This window comes from Xenopus tropicalis, chromosome 10 (assembly GCF_000004195.4).
Source record: "Xenopus tropicalis strain Nigerian chromosome 10, UCB_Xtro_10.0, whole genome shotgun sequence".
Classification (NCBI taxonomy): domain Eukaryota; kingdom Metazoa; phylum Chordata; class Amphibia; order Anura; family Pipidae; genus Xenopus; species Xenopus tropicalis.
In genome coordinates, this window is record NC_030686.2 from 25,102,301 (window position 1) to 25,126,543 (window position 24,243).

General features: G+C 40.5%; 1 protein-coding gene across 1 annotated transcript in view; it reads right to left on the bottom strand.

Annotated features, from left to right (window-relative positions):
• The window catches only part of mmd (monocyte to macrophage differentiation-associated), an 84,725-nt gene extending 69,274 nt beyond the window's left edge, over positions 1–15,451 (bottom strand). The window contains exon 1 of the mRNA XM_002937811.5: positions 15,029–15,451. Coding sequence (XP_002937857.1) covers positions 15,029–15,066 — 38 coding nt within the window. The 5' untranslated portion in view covers positions 15,067–15,451. The remainder of the gene's footprint in view (positions 1–15,028) is intronic.
• Between the last annotated feature and the right edge of the window lie 8,792 nt (positions 15,452–24,243).

The following is a 24,243-nucleotide window of genomic DNA, read 5'->3' on the forward strand; positions in this document are numbered from 1 at the left end:
GAAGTCAAGTTGTAATATTTATATACATTCACCATATTTCCATAAACACTGACGCCTTGACTGGTCTCAGTATAGAAATATTCTGTTAAAACACACAATCTCTTCCATCCCATAATGTGGTGTTGCTTTGCAAGTGAAACTAAAACATCCTAAACCACTTGAATGTGATCCATGTGTGTTTGGTTCACAGAAGTGCCAGCCTAACTTATTTATACACTTCTTCTAATTAACATTTCCATTTTAGTGGATTTTCTATTTTTGCCTTCAGTTTATGACAGGCTGTGCAGGAGGGCTGGTAGCTCTCAGCACTGTATAATACTACTTTGTACACAAGACCTATGCATGGCCTAAAAAATCTATACCTATAAATGGAAATTAGTGATGTCCATGGTTATAATCAGTGCATATATATATATATATAAATATATATATATGTGCGTGTGTATTGGAAAAAATTGCATAACTTCCTTGTCTGTAAACTGTGGGATGCATTATAAACATAGACATCCTGTGGTTTGATGGTTGCACTGCTGTGTGTAAAAAGCAAAATCTCTTGGCTTGCTGAGTACTGAGTCAGGGCTGTGATAATGTTGAATAATAAGGGTTCTTGTTTAGGTTACTTCTTTACATATTCTCCATTGAAGAGCTCCTTTTATCTTGTTTTGTGTTTTATAGACTGGTGATTAAGTCAAAATGTGTATTATGGCTATGGGTTACATTTGTTGTTTGGGGTGCTATACCAGTTGGATTGGGTGAGGCTATGGAACTTAGGAAGTCACTTATGCATTATCAATTCATGCTTTGAGAAACCCTAGCATTTTAAGAAATAGTTGTTTATAAATATTGAGCCTCCCTACCTGTTTTTTTCCCCTGGATTTTATATAAGGCTCTTCAGTGAAGTGGTTGTACCCCATCTGGAGAGTATGTTCTTGTAATATATGAATGCAGGTAATTAGCTAATAAAAACTGGGATACAATTGCTTGTATAACCAAGGGATAACAAGGCTCTAACTGTAATTTTTTTTTAGAATATGGAGATGAATGAGATTTCAACTAGATTTGAACATGCAACTTAAATCCAGTATGGTGCATGAAATTGCTTGGGCAATATAAGGTGAAAAGAACCCCAGCAGCTGAATCTCATGGTTATGATTGTTAAGAGTGCATGACTGATGGTGGATACACCCCATCTATTTTAAAACAGCTACTAACTCTGTAGAGTTAGTAACATCCACTATCTCACAAGGTTATTACAAGGACTGATAACGTGAAACATTAATGGATCACACCATGGGCTTACAAAGAACTAGTGCATGTGATTAATTGCTTACACAGCAAAGTCACACCTTTGCCATTACTATCATTATAGTTATCTGTTTAGTACTGTATGTTGTATTATTGCAAGATATCATTTGTTGATACTCAAAGCTTTAACTTTGGGTTAAAGTCCAGTGATCATAACATGGTCTGAGATCATGCTGCAGAGACAGCTCTATAAGGGAGTAACTAAAACGCTCAATTTTAGACGTGCAGACTTTGCCAGTATAAGGGCATCTCTGCAATGTGTCAACTGGGAAAGGCTTTTCATGGGGTTAAACACTAAAGGAAAATGGAATATTTTTAAAACATTGCTTAGCAAGTATTAAGGTCAGTATATTCCCCTTGTAAGCAAGGAGAGGCATCGCAAAGCAAAACCTTTATGGTTGGATAAAAATGTTAGTGTTGAGGTTGGTAAGAAAAAACGTGCTTTTAAAGCATTCAAGTTAGCTGGGACAGCAGGGACTTTCATCAGGTACAAGGAAGCAAATAAAGCATGCAAAAAAGCTATCAGGCAAGCTAAAATAGAGATGGAAAGGGGTATTGCAGCTAGAGTAAAAGGAATCCATTTTTTAAAAAAAAATATGTAAATATTGAAAAAAATAAGCAAAAAGGGTTAGACCCTTATTATTACGGGGGGGATCACTTTGTTGGAAGATTTAAGCTATGAGGTTAGACTGTCGAGGTTGGGGTTGTTTTCTCTGGATAAAAGGTGCTAACAAGGGGACATGATTACTCTGTACAAGTACAATAGAGGGGAATATAGGCAGATGGGGGGGTTCTTTTTTTCCCATAAAGACGCCAGAGGCCCCCCCTTTAGATTAGCGAAACAAAACTTCCATTTGAAGCAGCGTAGGTGTGTTTTTTACAGTGAGGGCAGTGAGGTTGGGGAATGCCCTTCCTAGTGATGTTGTAATGGCAGATTCTGTTAATGCCTATAAGGGGGCCTGGATGAGTTCTTGAGCAAGCATAGTTTCCAAGGCTATTGTGATACTAATATCTACAGTTAGTATAGATGTTGGTATATATGGTTTATGTATGTGAGTGTATAGATAGGTAAGTATAGGTTGTGTGTGCTGGGTTTACTTGAAAGGGTTGAACTTGATGGACTCTGGTCTTTTTTCAACCCTATGTAACTATATGTAACTATGATTAAAGAAACCCTGTACAGAGGCTGAGGTTACAGTACCAGTAACAATGCAAATGCAGCATTTTCACTTGATATGTTTCATCTGTGACTCATGTTATTTTATTAAAGATGCCATCAAAAAATGTTCTGCGAGAATGGTTAAGGTTATATGAGTTATTAGCGTGCTATAAGCCTGGGGTTTTAACTTCAATATTTACACCTGAGTTTGTGTACAAGCAATCTGTTTGACATTATTGTGCCAGTATGGAGGTCATTTATAATGTGAAAGGCACAGTGCAAAGTACAAAATATGGGTGCTAGCCACCATGTTTTTGCACTTTTTATCCTGTCCTGGATAAAGGAGTATCAACTTTATATTAACAATCTTGGTTTCTAAATGCAATGTCGGACAGGCAGATCCAACCATTAGGGGCCCCAAGTCATTACCACTGCTATGGTTTACTGCTATATCAGTTATACAACAAAGCTGAACCTTTCACTTACCTTTTGAAAAGAGATTGCAAACATACACTTTTTTCAAGAATGGAAGCGCCGCTGCAATATAAGTGGATGTTGTTGAGTTTTAAACCTTTGGGTCACAGCACATGATGTTCTACTTAAAGGACAATGAAAGGTTAATATAAATTAAAAGTAAGTCTAAAGGCATTCTTTTTAAGTACTTACTGCATATCTAAATTCCCAGATCCCTGCTTGCTTCTCTGAGATATGGTGCTGGCAGCCTACAGCAGTGTGAAGCCTACAGTGACATCACTGAAATCTCTCTCCCCTTCCTGTAGGTGCCAGCGGCAGCCTTCCTATTCTCTGAGCATGTGTGTAACTTGATCCTGTCTGCTGTTCTGAGCTACACATGCCCACCAGCCAATCAGAAGCGGATCTGGCAGAGGGGAGGGGGGGGGAGGGAATGAAACACATGTGCAGTATGAAAAAAGGAGGGAAAGGAAGGGAGAATACCTTTTTAGAGATGGCTGACTGTTCTAGAAAATGTGAAGTAAGTGTGACTGAGTAAATATTTGATTAGGTGAGCCAAAAGTGTGGGGTTTTTACTAAACAAAAGGAGGACTATTGGGCAGTATGCTTTTTAAATTTTGACTTGCATTCTCCTTTAATAAAGAGTTTTTGAAGCCAAATATGTTTAACCTGAGGGGAATAAGAAATCTCCATAGGCTACCAAGTTTTGTATTGCAGTTTTACTAATGTTTCTTTCCAGCTTTTCTCCAACAACCAACTTCTCTTCACAGAACTACCCTTTGTATTTCTCCTGGATTTAATGAGTTTGTGTTATTGTGTTGTGATGGTGATATTACAGTATGTTAGAAAGAATGGCATTTAAAAATTATTAGTAAGAAAATGAAGAAACCTTGACCAACTCTAACATCCCCATCCTCCTGCTGTTGGTGTGCACTTATCCCTTGCTGAGCCATTTCACAGGACAATAACTTTTTGTTTGCTATGTGAATTAATGTTCTGTTATAGTAAGCTAATGTTTTAACATTATACTGTACATACCAAGTGTATTTTAGAAAACCAGTAAAGGGTTGAATTATTGTAATAACTACTGAGCTTTGCTATGAACCATTCCGTAACTCGAAACACTTTGCTCAACCTTTCACAATAATGCATTGCTGTTAAATCTTTTCCTTATCCACAAGACAGATGTAAAGGTAGCCAGATACAGTCCTTCCAGACTGGTTGCAAATGGGTCCCACCAACTGGCATGCCTGGCCAGTATCTGGATGAAAATCTGCCTGTTATCAAGGGGGAAGGTTTGATTTTTCCCTTTGTGGTGAGGACAGTATTGGCTTGTTAATGCAGTGCATTCCCAATGGCCTACATTGACCTAGGTTATGATCCAATATGTTGCCTGAGGGCCAAATGATCGGATCAGCCCAATATTGCTAACCTTAAGGAAAGATCTGCCTGAGTGTATCTGAAAGCTTAAATTGAAGCCATCCTTTCTATTACTCTTTCTATATGCTCACATGCCTATCAATCTATCTATCTATCTATCTATTTATCTATCTATCTATCATCTATCTATCTATCTATCTATCATCTATCTATCTATCATCTATCTATCTATCTCATCTATCACTGTTTTACATATATTCTAGTTGGCACCTTAATTCAAGTGATATTTTTCCTTGTATAACACCATTATTTGAGAGCATCTGAAACAGATGCTTAAAATGTTCGGTCCAGAGAATTTCTTGTTGTTTCCATGGAAACTTCAGGTACTGGCACTTGTGAGAATCCTATATTTTAGCACTTGAGAAAAAACACTGATATAGTTAACCATACAATGCACTGTGTAGATATAAAAACAAATATTTGTCCTGGAAAATGTATAATTCTTTCTTGTGAATCCTTTAATAATTGTTCTTTGTTTGTGCATAAGCTAAATATGTCTCTAAGATACCTCTATACCTTTGTATTTGTTCCCTTGTATTTTCTAATGAAAATATTAAGAGGTGAGTGTGTATGTTTTATTCTACTTCTGCCTTGCCTAAGCTGACCCACTGGCTAAACACAAACTTAATGAATACTTCCCATAGCCTCTCTATTGTGTAATTCCCTTACAAGAAGCCAGAGGGGCATGTGGTCTTGTTCCCCAGGGGGCATGGTTTATGTTACTATGGGTATAGCCAGCTAGAAGAAACAACTAACGGAACTCTTCATAGCAGGGCAAACTCCCTGGGTTTTATCATAAAACTATGAAAGCAGAGGTTTTCTTCTTTTCTAAACATCCCTTTACAAGAAATTGCAAAGGTTATTGCTATTTCACTTTAAAGCAATCGTCACCTCCAGAAGTAAAATGAGAGCTGGGTCTTGCACATATCACTGAAAAAGTCAGCAACAGACCAAAATCTCTGTCGACCTGAAGGATTTGAGGGATGGCCAATGAAAACAACTGAGGAGCAATGGTCAGGCAACAATATGGTCACTTTGTCCATCAAAGTGCAGCATTTGCAGTGTGGGAACAACCACACTGCAAAACAAAATCTTACATAGATGGGGTACACTGATGTTCCCATATTTAGGGATGCACTAAATTCACTATTTTAGGATCCAGCCAAACCCCGAATCCTTTGTGAAAGATTCGGCCAAATACTGGATCGATAAGGAAGAGCTGAAGAGAACCGTGCAATTTGAACGTGGTAACATTTTTTTAACTTCCGTGTCTATGTGACAAAAAGACACATAATTTTAAGGATTCTGATTTGGTTCGGCCAGAAGCATAGATTTTCCCGCTGAAAATGGCAGAATCCTGGATTTTGGTGCATCCCTACCCATAACATACTAATGGGTGAGGAGGTGCATTTATTAATTGGAGGCTAACATCAATGGTGATGTTGCTATAGAAATCAATCAGATCTTTGCTTTTGTAGGTGGCCGTTCAAATCTAATTACTGATGGGGTTATTGCTATAATTGCTAAGGGCAACATCACTCCAATGTGGGTTTAAAAAAAAATTCTGCTCACTAACCATATGTTAGCTCCATCCTTTCATCGATAATTGTGAAAAATGATTGTGCAGATGGTGATTTATTGTTGTATTTTTGCTCGTGTATGTATTTCACATACATTTGGCTTTCACATATAAGCTACTTCATTAAAGTGTATAGGATTATCAGGAACACCTTCCCTGCTTATAATTATAGTCTATGTAAGTGTAGTCCCAAGTCTAAACAATCTGGTGTTTTGTTTTTATCCTGATGCTCTAAATAAAACACATGGCATGGATGTTTCCAGTCTGTGCTTGTTTCATTTGAATAATCTATGCTTCTGGGAAGTTCTACAAACAATGATTCCATTAAGAAAGAGAAAAAGTAGTTTGTCTTGATCAACAGTTTCATGTAATGGGGAGATCTTGTGCCAAAATCAGCACATTGCCATGCAGGAGCTGCTGCCTTGGGCGAGAATGCCAAAAGAAGCATTATGGTACAACTGAACTGTCGAGAAATGTACTAACTTTCTAATGGGAACACTTTACCCTTTGCCAGTTATGGGAGGTTTCTATGTCTAAATGAATCAGAGAGCTTCTTGGTCTTTTTACAAGCACGTCATTTTACACAAGACATTTTAAGACAAGATTATATCTTATTAGGTTTCCAACTTTGCCTCCATGGACCATTATACAATTAAATGTTCCAGGAATATTTATGCAGACATAGGTGTTTCTTTATGATCCATAATAAGTGGTAAGGAAGTATATGGCTGACTTGAAAGAGACAAAAGGGGATATTAATTTGGACATCATTTATCAACAGTGGGTAAATTTGCCTGTGGGCAGTAATTTATAGAAACCAATCAGTGATTGGATTTTTTCATCCTGGTAGAACAATAAATGCAACAATTTCATTTGTTGCCATAGGTTCCTGCCCATGGGCTCAGTGTTGATAAATGACCCCCAAATGCCACAGCAGTCTACTGTACAGCAACCAGTTAGCAGGTAGCATTTACTGGTCACCTGTTTAATAACAATTGGTTGTTACAGAATAATACAGCTGGACAAGCTCTGTCCCTTTTGTAGCATATGGAGGAATGGCTTCTTTTGTGTGGCTAAACCTGCAAACTGAGACAGTAATAACCTTACAGAAGCTTAGGAGCAATTAACCAAACAGAGAAATGATATAAACTCCCCTTTTATTATTCTTATAACTCAAATCCATAGTGAAGGTACATTCCATTACAGTAAATTTAAGATATAATAATAATTACTAAATATGTATATATGGATATCACCTACATTTATGGCATATCATAAACTCTGTAATAAATGATAACTGGAAAATGACATAAAACAAAACTGAAAATAGAAAAATCACATACTCAGCAACTACTGTACACTGTAGAGGTAATTTACAAAGATCCCAGAAGCAAGTGCTAGATTTAAAAATGTAATAAACACTTGCTGAACTCGCATCAGATTAAAAATCCAGTGCAAGGTGCAGAGCACAGCTCTAGGGGCAAAGCAGCAATGTCCCTATGGAGGCCAGGACAGGCCTCCTTTGTGCCAAGTACCCGCCAGTGTTCCTGAATGACTGACCAGATAGAGGACATGTAGGGGGAAGCTTGCATGCCTCCCCCAACCCATCCTCACACAAAGCTGTTTTTGCACATTGCTTCATGCCTCAAAGGAAAGGAAGGGCCACCATGAACCAAAGCTGATGTATATACAGGTATGGGACCTGTTATCCAGAATGCTCGGGACCTGAGGTTTTCTGGATAAGAGATCTTTCTGTAATTTGGATCTCCATTCCTTAAGTCTGCTAAAAAATCATTTAAATATTTAATAAACCCAATAGGATTGTTTTGCCTCCAATAAGGATTATATCTTTGTTGGGATCAAGTACAAGTTACTGTTTTATAATTACAGAGAAAAAGGAAATCATTTTCAAAAATTAGAATTATTTGCTTATAATGGAGTCTATGGGAGACGGCCTTAATTCGGAACTTTCTGGATAATGGGGTTCCGGATAATGGATCCCATACCTGTAATTGTTATGGTGTAGGGCTCTGGCATGATGACATTGCTACCTTAGTAAAACAGATTTCTACCCTTTCTGGTAAATTGCTGATGTTTGCACAAATGTATTCTTTTTAATCATCACAACTTAAGGGCAGAAGATTGGCCCGCATAGGCCATATGTTGAACCCAAAGGGACGCAGTGGTTTGAAACAAATCATAGAAACCTGAATCACAATCAAAGCCCCTTTTTTCATGGACATTCTACTCCTTAATAAATTATTAGGACTTTTATGAGCATCATTAGTAGAGGCATAGATACTCCACATAATTATAGGTCTTTTTCTTTAATATGAACAGTAGCTTACTTCCAAAATTCCTTAACAGTCAACATCTCTTTGTTAATATTTGGATTTCTGGTGGTTTCACCTTTAACATAATAAACAGTTACACCATCCAGCAAAAACATCCTTGGCGGTAGCTTAAGAATCATATTGAATTTGTATCTTTAGAAACCCAGCTGCTCTTCTTATGAATCATAAGCCCTTGCACATAAATGGCAGATATCCACTAGCCCACAGGGAATTTCCATCTTTAACACATGTTAAGGCTTGGAGAGAGTTCAGGATGTTACAAATCCAACAAAAGCACAGAGTGGACTTGTTACAAGTGTCGATAAACTGGTAATTAATGAAGGGCAAGGATCAGATGTTTCAAGACAATGAGAAGCAAACCTTCGAGTCTATAGTTGTTGCAGGAAGCTCCCTGGCAGGATAGAAATAAATGTGGAATGGTGCTTTTCCCTACACCAAGATTGCTGTATTGCTGTGATGCATACAATTACAATTACAACTTCTGTGTTTACGGGACAAAAGGTTACATGATTTTTAGAATTTGGATTTGGTTCGACCAGGAGTGTGGATTCACCCGAAACCTGCCGATAAAGGCTGAATTTTGGCCGAATCCCGAACTGAATCCTGGATTTGGTGCATCCCTAATCTGCTCTTTTGACTAAAACCTTTGCTTGCTTGTACTTTTCTGAATTAGGTGCAGGGCATCAGGCAAGGACTGGCAATCTTTGGATTCTGGCAGATGCCAGAGACACTGCAGTTTTGGTCTCCAGAGCTCGAACGGCATATTATTAAATTAAAGAAGGGCCACTAAGGGTATGAAAAGTCTTAGTTATGAAGAAATACTGGCCAAGCTGGGTCTGTTTATGTACCTAAAGGGGTATATGATAACTATGTATACATTTATAAGGGGATCATAAATTAATCTCTCTAATGTTTTTTTTACTAGTAGGTCCTTCCAGCAGACTCCAGCATCTACTCAGAGATTCCATCTTAAAGGAGAAGGAAACTTGGGGGTGCCAAAATGTTAGGCATCCCCCAATGGCTTTAATCACTTACCTTGTACCCCTGGGTACCTGCGAGCGAGCATTTCCTCTCCCTTCTTCTTCTGTCTTCGGAATCCCTGGGCTGTGAAAACGTGGCCGATTTTTTTTTGTTAAAGTTCGGCTTTCACTCTACTGCACACGCGCAAGCTCACAAAGATAGCAGAAGGAAGAGGAGACACCCACTGCAGCTACCCCGGGCTAGTGCGGTTTTCTCCTAACAGGGGCACCAGTCCGGGGTAATAGGTAAGTGATAAAAGTCACTTGGGGGTGCCTAACATTTTGTCACCTCCAAGTGACTTAGCCTTTCCTTCTATATAGAAGATATTTTTTTACAGTGAGAGCTGTGAAGTTGCGAAATTCTCTCCCTGAACCAGTCGTACTGGCTGATTCATTAGATATCTTCAAAAAGGGGTTGGACGGCTTTTTAGCAAGTGAGGAAATACAGAGTTATTTAAAATAGATCTTAGTTGATCTAAGTTGATCCAGGGACTGGTCCGATAGCCATCTTGGAGTCAGAAAAGATTTTCTCCTCCTCTGCGGCAAACTAAAGAGGCTTCAGATGTTTTCTCTTTTGCCTTCCTCTGGATCAACTAGCAGTTAGGCAGGTTATACAGTATATAGACATAAAAGGTTGAACTTGATGGACATGTGTCCTTCCTTAACATGACTTACTATGTTACACTCACTATTTATTGGGTTCGTGGGGGCGGTTGTTTGGGCCTCTGTCTATACAAAATGCCAGGGCCTATTTTGAATCCCACTTCAGACCTGCAGGGAACACAGGCAGAAGGAAGCTCTGGAATTAACACCTGCTTTTAGAAGGTGATATCTGTTCCCCATGCATGTTGCACTTAAACACACAACTGGCTTGCACATAGGAAATTACATGCTAATAGCATTTCCGGCACTGTAGAAACTCACTCCAAAAAAAGACAATTTGTGCATGATTTATCTATAAGGAACGCTAATTTGTATCTGCCTTGGTAGACTGTAAGCAATATCCCGTGCCAGCTACTTAGGCGTTGCCTGCAATCACACGAGCATTTTGAAAATAGAATAAAAAACACTGCATTGTGAGTAAGAAAAATTCATTTCTTTGTGATTTGCACATGCATTAGGAATCGGAAAGGAACTGAGTTTCTAGTCCCATGCTTTCTTCTCCCACGTCCAAAGACAGTGGAGAAACAAGAGGAGTAACTACTTTACATGTAAATAGGAGCTGATCCTATAGAACTCCAGAGAATAGAAGAACATGGACTGTACTTGCAAAATGGAGAAGAATTAGTTGTGCCCAGAAACTTGGAATTGGTGGTCCATTGGCACAAATCAGAGTAATAAGCACTTCTGTATCCTTATGACAATTTCAGGCTTTGTTAATTTGCAGTCTGTGTATACCTTAACTTCACCAGTTTGGAGACATTGCATATGCAATTATATCCATGACAGCATTAATTGTACTCTGAAGACTATAATTGTTATTCTTTCCCCTTGCAGAAAAGTGATCACAACCAGTGTTTTTGCCTCCTTTATTCTCGCCCTGTTAAAATCACTTTTGTCTGAAGGCATAGAAACAGGATCATGTATTTAATTATACATACTGGACGCAGCAAAATAAAGGAAACAACAAAACTTAAAGTACATTTATTTACCAAATACCGGGTAAAAAAATTGTCAATTGGACATAAGACATATAGCAATTGGAACGATTAACCAGTTGAGTAAGTGATTGCATTGTTATTTTTTTTTTTTATGTTTTATGGAACTTATTTGGTGTATGGAACTCATTTGGTGGGATGGCCAAGGCCACTTGAATAACAATTTAACTACTGCAGAAAGGGCAGGGATACCAACATTGGCAATTAGTACATATAGCTAGTAACAATGGTAATACATTATGAGAGTTAATTACAAGCAATGCGTTTAAGAGTTCAGTTCTTATTTAAAATGAAGGTTTATAGAAAAGGGAATTAAATGTATTGAAAGTGCAGTTCACAGTGCATCATGGGGAGGCTTTGTGAATTTTTTAGTTTTTTTTTTGCAGTTTTACTCCAACTCCAATTTTCAGAGGGTCTACACATTAAAAAAAAATGTAAAAACTCAAATGAAAAAAGCACACATATTTTGCCCCATTGACTTCTACATGAACTCATAAACTTTTGAGATGCCAAAGTTTTACACTGAAGTTTTTTTTTTGTGCTTAATAAATATCGAACATTCGAACAAGTTTTGGAAACCATAATTCCAATTTGGGAGTTGTTGTGGAAAAAATATGTGAATTTGAATGTTGATAAATTATCCCCATAGTGTAACACATTGGACATCGATATCTATTCATAACTTGCTGGAGATTCTGTGAATCTTTTTGTTTACAGGTCCATTCATAACAGAACTTGTAAGACACCAAGGGAACAGGAGTTTTGCCTAGAGGAGAGTTGACTATGCCTACATTGTTTCAGTGGTACATGTAGTCAGTATAGGGTTGCCACCTACTGACTGGGGGAAACACTGGTGGAGGGGTGACTTCATGGCGGCATGCAGATGGTGTTGGAAGCATGGCTGATGGCATTGGGGCAGGGTTCTGACTTGGCAATAAGCAATTAGCCGATCGCCACTGTCAATCTAAGAGCCCTAATTTGGAACACTGGGCAGGGAGTTTTGACCCAGACAACCCTTCCGAAAACTGGGATGTCTGGGTCAAAACCGGGCAAGCCGCAGCCCTTGCAGTGGAAATAGTAACAGATACAGTTAACTGTGAAGAGGGCAGACAGATACAGTTTTAATAGCAACTAAATTAACCAAATAACCTTAATGCAATGAAAAGATTTAATCTAAAGCGGAAAGCCCATTTTCTAGTCCTATCTGGGAATGTTTATACATGAAACCTATTCCATGTAAGGCCAAATTTAGAATTCCCCCTGCTTTGTCTCAGACCTTTTCCCCAAAAAGGGCTGCTGCACATAGATTAATGATTTTGGCTGAATTCATTGTACTACATCATCAGTGGTAAATCAATTTCATCATCAGTTCCTGAAAAGGACATTATAAAGATCATTTTTGAGGACATTTTTCATGGCTATTTTAGCTGGGTAAAACAAGACACTTTCATTTTTGAGAGTAGAACAATATTGATAAGTTGCAGTGATTTTTCAGTTTTAAGTAACCTTAATCCCCTTCGATGGAGCTGCTGGGAGCCAGAACTAGTCCTACAGGATCATCCCAGCACTTGCTAAATTGATTATACGATTGATTTCGTACTGGGTAAGATCAGGCACAAGAAGGAATTGTGTCTCATCTAAATGTTATTCATATGTGTTATGAACACTATTTTTTCACCTATTCATGTTTTTTTGCTTCTTTTTCTCACCCCATGGTGTAATATGTATGTAGGTGGGTACATTATTTGCTTAGTGTGCCTTTATATTTTTTTAAACGTGTTTTTAAATACCAGTAATACTTATAGTGGTGAGCTAATTTCCTTTGGGGATCATTCTTCCCCTAGTATTTTCTCTGTCTGTGGTGTCTTTTTCTCTTGCTTTGGTATTTTGAGGTTCCCTCTCTCAAGAAATGGACTTTGGAGTTCTCTTTTAGTTATATTCTGTGTGATATTTTTGGGATTATAAGGAGGACTAATGAGGAGGGGCTTTGGAATAGGAGAAGCAGACCCTGATACTGTAACTGTTATTAAGGCTAATGCAATATTCTCTGCCTGGAAGAGAAAAAGCCCAGTTTGGCATTAGGGCTATAGCAAACATGGTGACTAATTGTCTGCAATATAACTGCTCTACCATGGATGACTAATCTTCTAAAACCGGTTCCCCATCAGAGATTTATATTATTGCCGGTGGGAATAATGTAAATCACCATTAGGAAAACATATGTGTCACATTTGTTTTCCGAATTAGACTGAAGTGAGGAAACTTTGGTGTTTTCCTGAGGTGTTTTCCCACTGGTTACATTATTTATATTATTTGTCGCAGACGACTAATCTCCACCAGTGCCATCACCCTTAACCTAAGAAGTTATTTCAAAGTACGCTTGCCACAATGGTTCTTGCACTGAAGATTTGGGAGTCCTAAAATGATTTTGCTTTGGATGGGATCTTGGAAGGGGTGTTTTGCTCATTGAGTACCTTGAGACTAGGGCCAAACAGATGGATAGTGTGCCCACATCCATCCATCCATTCTGGACCTCTGACTTCCTCATCTATTGATGGCCCAACCACGTGCGAGGAAGGCACATTTTAGGTTTGGCAAACTGGTTGTCATGATCTGTCATGGTCTGTTAAAACTGCCAAACCAGAATTGCCATACATGTCTAGATATTGAAGACAGTATGACAACAATAAGTAAAATAACAAGACCAACTGCGTCGTACAACAGGACCAAATGCAGCAGTCACCATCCAAAACCCCCCTATGCAACAGATCTTACTATTGCATTCAGTTTCAGAAAGGAGACCATTTATACCCTCTGTATCACGCAGCTCTTTCGTCTGAACTATACAAAGCACTCTCCCTGGTCCTTTGTGATTTTATTATTATTTTCCTCTCATATTCCTGCAGAAGAATCCTCTGCTTTAGTGTTTAATAATAGAAGAGGCTTGATAATCTGAACAGAATTTAAACCCTCTTTGGCAATATACTGAAATAAACACAGGCCTGGCAATCCGTCAGCCTACGCACTGCCTCCAAAATGAAGCTGAAGCAGATTTTAATTGGTGTTGCCATGGTTACATAAACAAATTAGTCAAGATAAAGCCTTATGCCCTTTCTCCTTATGTAATGTGGTGCTGGTTTGTGTCTTTCCTGGTTTTTAAATCCATTTCACATGCAAGAGGATTATACAGAATAATATTTAGCACATACTCTGTCACAGTGTCTAACTGTTCAAGCTATATTGTGATTTTCCTATTCACAGTTCTATCACCAGACTTGAATTGTGTGGGGAAAAAAAGGCTGTCGATGTCAAGCAATGGCAAACACTCCGTATCCTCTTGCTGCTCTGTTTTCTAAGGAGAGCTAAAGCAATCTGTTGCTTATGTGCATACATTCTGAGAGAGCAGCTTTGGTACTGACAGCAATGCTGAGCTTCAACAATAGAAAATACAACATATGTGTATAGGGCTATATACCAAAGCAGAAAATATGTACAAAGCACAGGCCACAGGCTTGCAATTCTCTGTAGTATAGCAGAATAGTATAATCTTATAACATTTATGTGCCAAACACATATTTTTAACATCAAAGGGACACAGCACAGTTAGCCCACCATCCCTATATCAGTGTATGGAATTCTAAAAATCGACTCTGTACTATTAAAAAAAAAAAGGGTTGATTTGTATTTCAGAATATAATTGTTTCCTTAGAAGCATATGACAAAAGAACAGTTGGATACAATAAAATAAAGAAATAGGCAAGCTGACATCCCCAATGTCCAGCCTGCAATTAGCTGTTGACCTACAACTCTTAGCAACCCCTTAGCAACAGTGTCTCTCCAAGGCACCCCATTCTGAAGTTGGGACCCATGGCGTCACCCCGAGACCGTGCCTGTTTCCATTCCCTCTATATATATTTCCATTTTGAAAGTTCATTGATTTTTCTTTCCCATCCTTCCCCACCCCTTATCACATTAAAAAGAATGCTATTGTTAAAATCAGGCATTTACATTCTCCTTAAAAAACGAAACGTAAATCCACTTACTTAGCAAATTTCGTCTTGTGCAAACTGAAAGCAGGCATCCTTGTGGCAGCAGCAGCCAGGCTGTTCCTGAGCGTTGCTAAGAGAGACTAGTCTTCAGACAACAGTGATTCTTTTCTCCAGAACATCAGAATTCTTTTCATACTGCTTCCCCCAAGTAGCACTTTGTTGCATCACCACCAAGCGGATGGGAGACCTGTTCTCTGGAACAGTCTCTGGAGCATATTGCTTGCTGGGGTCTTTTCCCCGGCAGTCATAAAGTACACAAGATACCAGGAACACCAACAGCAAAATAACATAACTAGCCACTAGTATGATCAAGTTCAGAGTGACCGGATCAATTTCCAGGTAAAACTCCATCCCGGCCCATGTTACAAGACAGTGGTACGGAAAGCGTTCCTGACCCTGCGGTGTCACTGGGGAGATGGAAGGAAGTGGTGAATAGATTCTAATACATGGGCAGCCTGTGCTGTAAAAATACATCTAATCCTCTCCACTCATTTCTGGCTGCATGATTAAAGCTGCTCAGTTTAATAACTTAATCTCCTTCTATGAAAACCACATAGGAGATGCAATTCACTGATTGCAGGGAAAGCATACACATCTTTCTCTGGTCACAACAAGCCCTGTTTTTAGTTATGGAACCATGTTCTTTAATACTTTGCAAATAATGTTATAATAATGTGCAGAGTTTGCTCCATTTCTAGTTTACTGGTCTCCTGTTATTTGTGCCCCCACCCCAGAATTTATGTGCAGTAGGGAAAGCGTTAATTAATCGGGGCATCTCATTGCAAGTGATTCATGGAGTAAAGTGAACATTCCCTTTAGGGTCACAAGCTTTGACCTTGTGACACTTTCTTTCATAAGCAGGGGCTTGGGGCCCATTTATCAAAGTCCGAATTTCGGACTTTTAAAGTACGATAAAAAAAATTCATATCAAATCTGATCATTTCTGTTGTGCGCCAATAGCGTGAAAATTTCGTATTTTGTGGTCGTACGAAAATATTGTGGTTTGATCCAAAAGTTCTGAAATTTTCATATCCGAATGATCATAAACAAAGCAAAAAACTTTCTGATTTTGATCCTTCAGTGCCGGATTTTGGAAACCTCCCAAAGGACTCAATGGCACTCTGCAGCTCCAACCCGGCCCAAGGAAAGTCTCCCATAGGGCTCAATGGCACTCTGCAGCTCCAACCCGGCCCAAGGAAAGTCTCCCATAGGGCTCAATGGCACTCTGCAGCTCCAACCTGGCCCAAGGAAAGTCTCCCATAGGGCTCAATGGCACTCTGCAGCTCCAACCTGGCCCAAGGAAAGTCTCCCATAGGGCTCAATGGCACTCTGCAGCTCCAACCCGGCCCAAGGAAAGTCTCCCATAGGGCTCAATGGCACTCTGCAGCTCCAACCTGGCCCAAGGAAAGTCTCCCATAGGGCTCAATGGCACTCTGCAGCTCCAACCTGGCCCAAGGAAAGTCTCCCATAGGACTCAATGGCACTCTGCAGCTCCAACCCGGCCCAAGGAAAGCCTCCCATAGGGCTCAATGGCACTCTGCAGCTCCAACCTGGCCCAAGGAAAGTCTCGCATAGGGCTAAATGGCACTCTGCAGCTCCAACCCGGCCCAAGGAAAGTCTCCCATAAGGCTCAATGGCACCCTGCAGCTCCAACCCGGCCCAAGGAAAGTCTCCCATAGGACTCAATGGCACTCTGCAGCTCCAACCCGGCCCAAGGAAAGTCTCCCATAGGGCTCAATGGCACTCTCCAGCTCCAACCTGGCCCAAGGAAAGTCTCCCATAGGGCTCAATGGCACTCTGCAGCTCCAACCTGGCCCAAGGAAAGTCTCCCATAGGGCTCAATGGCACTCTGCAGCTCCAACCCGGCCCAAGGAAAGTCTCCCATAGGGCTCAATGGCACTCTGCAGCTCCAACCTGGCGCAAGGAAAGTCACGATACCGAAACTTGAATGAATTCCGAAACTTTCGTACTCGTTGCAACTTCTGGCCCTTCCTGCAACTGCTTGCTATAGCCAAGTGATGTGCTGGGGTGTCCATGCTGACAAGCAACCCGGTTGGCCACCTTGCCCCTGCACGTGTTCGCAATGCAGTCGTGGAGGGGGGGTGCAAGGGGGGAAAGAACCATTGCCCCCGTCGTGGAGAGATACCTGCGCCAGGCCCCCCATTGTTGCGCCCTAGGCAGGTGCCTATTTTTGACACCCTAGGGGCATAAGCTTACATTTGTCAATACTGAATCTCATTTGCCAATTAGCTTCCCAATTGCCAGTTTGTCCAGACCCCTTGCAAGGATGCCACATGTTGGATGGAATTAATTGATTTTGTGTCAGCAAAAACAAATACACTGCTTGAAATGCCCACTCCAAGTCATTAAAGCACACATTGAATAAGGTGGATCCAATACAGAACCCCGCAGCACCCCATAAATTTGTGGTTAATGTGTGTGATCACTGTGTTGGACAGACTTTAGGATATATAGACCCCTGGATGATATATTGCAGTGGGTGCCTATCAAAAAATATTAGCTGTAATTTATGTTTGAGGTTCTCATACAGACGGATAATGGCCAGTCTGGTGCTCCTTTTTGCTGCAGCACCCTGTGTAGAGCATCAGCAGGCCAACCCTATCCGTGTGTGTTTGTGAAACTTTCTGTATGTGACTGTGTGTCCAACTGGCATCGCTAACTAAAATGCCCCTTGTATGGCACAGTTTGGTGTCAGAACATCTAATGAAGCATACAGAATAGATTTTGCCCAGATATGCTTATTTAGATTAACTGTCTCCATCAATACATATCTCCTATGATTATGTAAATGTTGTACAAACAGATTTTGTACAAACCAATGTTTTTTAAAAGTTTATGTGCAAGCTATGATACCAGTTGGAGATATCTCCCTAAGCAGGGTCGGACTGGGCCGCCATGGCACCGGGAAAAACCGGGCCCAGACCCGATTCCCCCACTCCCCCTAGCCAGCAGTCTCCCTCCCCAGACATGCTGACAGTACGCACGCTTGGGGACAGGGCTGAACGGGTGGTGGGATGCCCTGCAGGGGAGAGGGGGGTGAAGGCTGGGGTGGGGGCCCCTTGGGGGGTGCAGGGGCCCCTGAGGCAGCAGCCCTGGTGGCGCCTGCACCCCCCAGTCCAACCCTGTCCCTAATCTGCAGGTTTGGGTCAATGTTAGTAAATTACTTCACTATTCCGGCATTAGGTCATATAATCTGTTGTGTGCATGTTTTTCATGTCATTTTTATGGGACTTTTGAGATTGCTAAACTGCAGAGGATTTAGGGTTGCAGATTTAATCACATATAAATCCATTTTATGTATTTTGGAGACTTATACAGGTTATATACTTTACAGTGATAAGATATTAATGGATTCTTAAGTCTTAAGCGGGCCCATACTTGAAATTGTTGTTTGATGTATAAAACAGCCATGTACGATACATATACCCTAGTATTTTTCTTGTCTGCATAACCCCATGTTGCCTCATAGTTACTTGTTTGAAACCATTTCTTGTACAAGTGGAGCCCTTGAGAAGTAGCAGCTGTAGGCCTGACATGATAGATGGATAAAATGTAATTCTAAAATATTGTAAGCACCACAGGTTTTACTAGTTATACTAACAGTTGAATAGAAAGAGTGGTATTTCCAGTATTCTAATGATTTTGCTGCTGTCTAAAATTAACCCACATTTATGGATGTCTGAAAAATGGGAAAAGTGTAACTCCTGTAACAATTGTGACTGAGTGACCATGGGACAGACCTGTGTATTCACAGGAAACCATGTAGACACAAAACTCTGGGATTATGTGACCATCTCCATGGGCCAGTGTGGACATTATCTCTTATATTTGGCATGAAATATGGTGTTTTATATTGTCATAATTCTAATCCTAATTCTTATCATTCACAGCAGGGGTACATAATTGCCTAGAATGGCAGATCAGGCCTCAGGGCCTCCAGCTCGACAGTTTCTCTGTCTCCAAATGTGTTGCATACAAACTCCCCTCGTATCCCCCAGGGTAAGTCTGGGTTCATCTGACTGAGTACAGTGCAGGGCCAAGCTGGCCGGGTGCCTTAGGCCCTGGCCTCATAGGCCAAACCCCCTCCCCATCCCCGTGGCATGTGTGCATGTGTGGATGAGCGCATGGGGGCACGCACACAGGGGGATGGCAAGGAGCACCACTGGGTTGCTGAAGGGTAGGGCGGAAGCCGGCATGTAGATGGTGGGGGAAAAAGGGCCCTGAACTAGGGGTAGGCAAAAAAGAGGTACTGTACGTGCCTAGTGCCCCCTTCACTGTTGCACCCTAGGCAGGTGCCTCAGCTGCCTACCTCTAGTTCCGGCCCTGCTGAGTAAGCGCCGAGGGAATTGCCCTTAAAGGAGAGCTATATCCCCAGGCGCAAAATGCACCCTTAACTAGCATTGCCTAGACCCCCCCCCCCCACCTCTCCCTTATCGCATAGTTTTTATGTTTACACTCTGTCCCTATTGCTAATCGCTAGCTAAAAATGCAGAGAAGCGCAGTCGCGTCCCTCGACAACATATTGCCGATAGGAACCTGCTTGCGCATGCGAAGTTGGAGGTAGCAGGAAATCCGCTTCAACTGCGCATGTGCAAGCAGGTTTGGTGTCGGCGGTGAGAACCAAAGTGTCTTCAGTCAGTAAGTTGTCGGCGAGGGACGCGGCTGCGCTTCTCTACATTTTTAGCTAGCGGTCAGCAATAGGGACAGAGTGTAAACTTAATAACTATGCAATAAGGGAGAGATGAGGGGGGTCTAGGCAATGATAGTTAAGGGTGCTTTTTGCGCCTGGGGGTATAGTTCTCCTCTAAAAGAGAATACTAAAAAAAAAATTACATTTAATATAAATTTCACACATTGTTACTGATGAAGTTGTATTATTATTATAATATACAAATAAAACTGAGGATGGACAGTTTATAGGTTGTTCAAATCAAAAATGAGTAGCTGCTGAGACTACTGCCCTCATGTGGATAACTGCAAGAATGACAAGAGAGAAAATACCAAGTTACTGTTCTGACTGCCCTCCCATTTACTCCCATATTAGAGAGGCTTTAGATAGGGTTTATTTCACTTTCCTCTAAATTCATTAGAATATAGGCAGGTTTTACTTAGGTTAAAATGTTGAATTTGATAGAAGTCTGTGTGGATGCATAGGAACCATACAACTTCCAGCAACCTGGACTGGGCAGTAATTTCAGGCTTCCCTTGGTAGTTTGCATCCATGGCCACAACACAGGAAGTGTTCAAGTGTATTTTCATTTGCCATAGATTTATTGTATTTATTATATACCTTTGCAGCCCTTTCTCTCTCCTTTGCCCCTTAGCAGATCTCCAGGTGCAAAGCAAGCACTGTCGCGGAGGCAGCAGCCCTTGGTGAACCAAAAGGGGGCAAATTGCTAGTTAGAAGTGCTGCTCACTAATGTCAGTCTACATCTATTTAACTTTTCCCTGAATTATTTCTTCTTATTAAATTGCTGTGGTTTCGCTGAGAGGGCTACACAGAATGAACCTTCTTTTGTGCTATAAGCCTGACAGAAAGGACTGAAGAAGGAAAGCAAATGGTCATATAGAGCGGAATAAATTGTATTTATGTACAAAACTTGGGCTAATGCAGGTTATATACAAAATTAGTTTTTTTCTCTTTAACACGAAATCACTTATACATTCACTGGGTCTAAAGAGTTATATCACCATGGGTCTGACAGAAAGTCTCACACCATCATTACTCTAGAAAAACACCCATCCTGCAGGCTGGCCCCTGTTTCTCTTTTCAGGGCTGATTCAATTACCTAGCCACAGTGTGCAGGTGTGCTGTGCCTATTGACGCAGGGTGCTGAAGGAACCCTGGAGCTACCACCTGGTCAGGAGGCGGCAGAAGGAAAGAAGGACTGAGGGGCATTGAATGCAACTATAGGGAAGTGTGGCAAGTGCATTTTGCCACAATAAACTATAATTAAGTAGGTTTTTGGTACAACTGACTGCAGGGAAAAGTGCAAGTTGCCCACTGCGCCTGCAGAAATCTCATTAGATCACATCCCTTGGCTAACATATAGTCAGCAAAGCCTTCCATTAGGACTTGACCACCAGACATTAATATTTCACATTAAAAAAAAAACACAGCCATAAAAATTAGGCTTCCGGCACAGAATAACTTATTCCAATGTTTTATTAAACGTTTATACAAAAGTAATGTAAATGCTTCATCCACTCCATCCTGCTCAATGGGATATCTGCCCTTGAAACTTTAGGTACTTCAGGATTTGTCGTAGTTTAACATGGAGCAAGTTTATTTAACAGAACGTTGTCTTTCTGTAGGTTTCCACTTTTCCACAATAATTTGCACTGTAAGAGAGAACAAATTTGCCAGTGTCAAAAACAGCTGTTGATCCATAACACCTAAGTCTGGATAACAGACTTGGGAATGATAGGGATGGGCCCCAATGGAAATATAATTAACTGAATATATAATACTAACAATAAACTCCCCTCACAATCAGTCTGCTTTCTGGTCACTGACCAAAAAATGATGTGGGCAAAGTCAGGGTACCTCCTATAGTAAGGCAGGGAAAATAAAGTCACAAAATAGTGGTGAACGAGAGTATACCCACATTTTGATTTTATACATTCATTTAAAATGAGTATGTCATTGCATCATAGTAACCTAACCAAACCCCTACCGGCCACAACCAGCACAGGATCCACTCCCCCAACACTTGATACAGAACAGATGCGGCTCAGACATCACTGACACACTTTGCTTGCACCCCCTTGCCCTCACCCCAGTTCTACTCCAGGCACATGTCCCTTCTGCCTAGCCCTAGTTCCAGCTCTATATATAACTTTAGCAAGCATGATACTGTCACAGCCTCCATAAATCTCATCCCATAAGTCTCATGAGCGCCAGTGTACAGTGCCAATTTAAGTAATGAGAAAGGGCACACACTTGGTCAAGGCACACCATATAGATGATAAAATAAACTTTATTAAATTACTTCTAAAAAGTTGTTAAAACAACATACCCGGGGAAGGAAAGGTTTTTTTTAACCTTTCCTTCCCCGTGTATGTTGTTTTAACAACTTTTTAGAAGTAATTTAATAATGTTTATTTTATCATCTATATGGTGTGCCTTGACCAAGTGTGTGCCCTTTCTCGTTACTTAAATTAGTTTCCTACTACATTCAAGTGCACCCTAAGAGGAAGCTATAGTGCGAGGTTTTCTCAACTTTTAGTGTACAGTGCCAACACATTAAAGGAAACTTAGCAGCAAATACCATTCTATAATATTTATCAGAGTACTCACATGTTGATACGGTACCTGGAAGGTCCAGGAGAATCTTCCGCAATTTGGATCTCTTGCTCTTAGTCACAAACAGATGACCCACACTCTGGGTTGCACAGCCAGGTGCTCTATCTTCAAGCTTGTTTGTTCCAGATTCCTTCTTGGCTTCCTACTCTTTTCTAAATGTGTCCAGTAGTAGCCAAGTGCCTGCCTTTACTTACCTGAGATTTGGAGGCTCAGAAGGGGGTTAAAAGGTGGTCGGATTTCACCCCTCCCATGACATTATTTATGTATTTTATTAGCCATAAGATATTGGCAAAAAAGAGACTGTACTGATCTTATAGTTTGTGATGTCATTACCGCTGGTGGCTTGAGACCAAGTTTTTAAACTTGGAACAAAAAACAGCAAAACTATGAAAATAAAATAGCTGCATAAGATGGAAATGGCATAGAAAGCACATAGAGATGATAAATGCAGCTATAAGTGCTTTCTGTGGTGATGATGGCATTTGTATGTGAACTGAGATGATGTATGTGGGGAGAACACTACACTGGGTGTTGGAATTATAAGGGCGCAGTGTAAATGCTAATAAAAAAGATTTCCTCAAGTTAGTTGCTCCCAGAAAGTTATACATTACCCAGTATCACAGGATGAAGTAATAATGGTGCTGGTGGCATCCTTACAGGATGTTGCACAGCTTCTATGATGGTCAGTTGGATGGATCGATCTGAAAAACACATGTTTGTAAAGTACTGCTGGTACTCAGTCCATTTGTGCAATTTATATACAGGCAGCAATGACTGATTTCCGCGTGTCTCACTCTAAGGTTTACCTTGGTGTTGGGACTAAGAGGCATTACCCCTGCCATCTCGGGTTCACGTAGTCAAACCTACTGAGCATGTGGTTCTCACTCGGCTCCTCCTCTGGGAATGGGATGCCTTGCTTGCTGATCCCCGTATCTGATATCTGTAGGAAATAATAGCCATTGTTATATAATAATTATCCCCTTCAGCCATAGTAGTATTTATGATTCTCAAATGCCACAGGTGTTTGGTAAAACAAGAGAGAAAACAAAGGTTCATGAGGGGTATTTCACCAAGTGCTATCACACTACAGTTATAAACTTACTCTAGGTTTTACAGGGGGCAGCAAAGTCTTCTTTCCACTTCCACCCAATCAATTGTAGAATAAAATGGGTGGTCCCGGATATTGGCATATACCCCCAGGCGTGGTTGGCCTTCTTCTTCAAGAGCTAAAGCAAAAAAAAGCAATAGTTATTTAAAATACTGCATATACTGTATGTTGTCTCATTTTAGAAAAAAATTTACTTATAATGCCTTGAGACCATTCATTAAATGTTCTGGTAAAATCTCCCATTTTACTAACCTGCTGTAGAAGGTCAAGCAATTCAGGAGAAAGGGATTTTGGATATTTAGGCTCGGTGTCCAAAATCCTTTTCACCTGTTGTCCTGAAGTGCCCTTCAATGAAAATGGTAAAGTGCCGGTGGCCATTTCGTACAAGATGACGCCAAATGACCACCAGTCAGCTCCCGCGTTGTACTCTTCGTCTGATAATACCTTGAGAAGGAGTAACAGATTAGTTAGCAAATATAACATTCTCAGACACCTACCACTCTATATTATTTATGCCTCATCCTGTTACTCTTCCTCATATCTTTAACTCTTCAAATAATATATGTTGTAATGGCAATGTCACATTCTGAACCCCTATTACCATATAGGTATGCAAAATGGGTGAACCAATGCTTAAATGAAAGCCCATCAAAGCAGATATATAAAGTTAATTACCCATATTGGCACAAGGAAAAGGTGTCCCTTTGGCCTCGAGCTTTAGAAGGCCATGTTACACAGGACCATATCACTGTAACTTTAAGGAAGAATAAATAT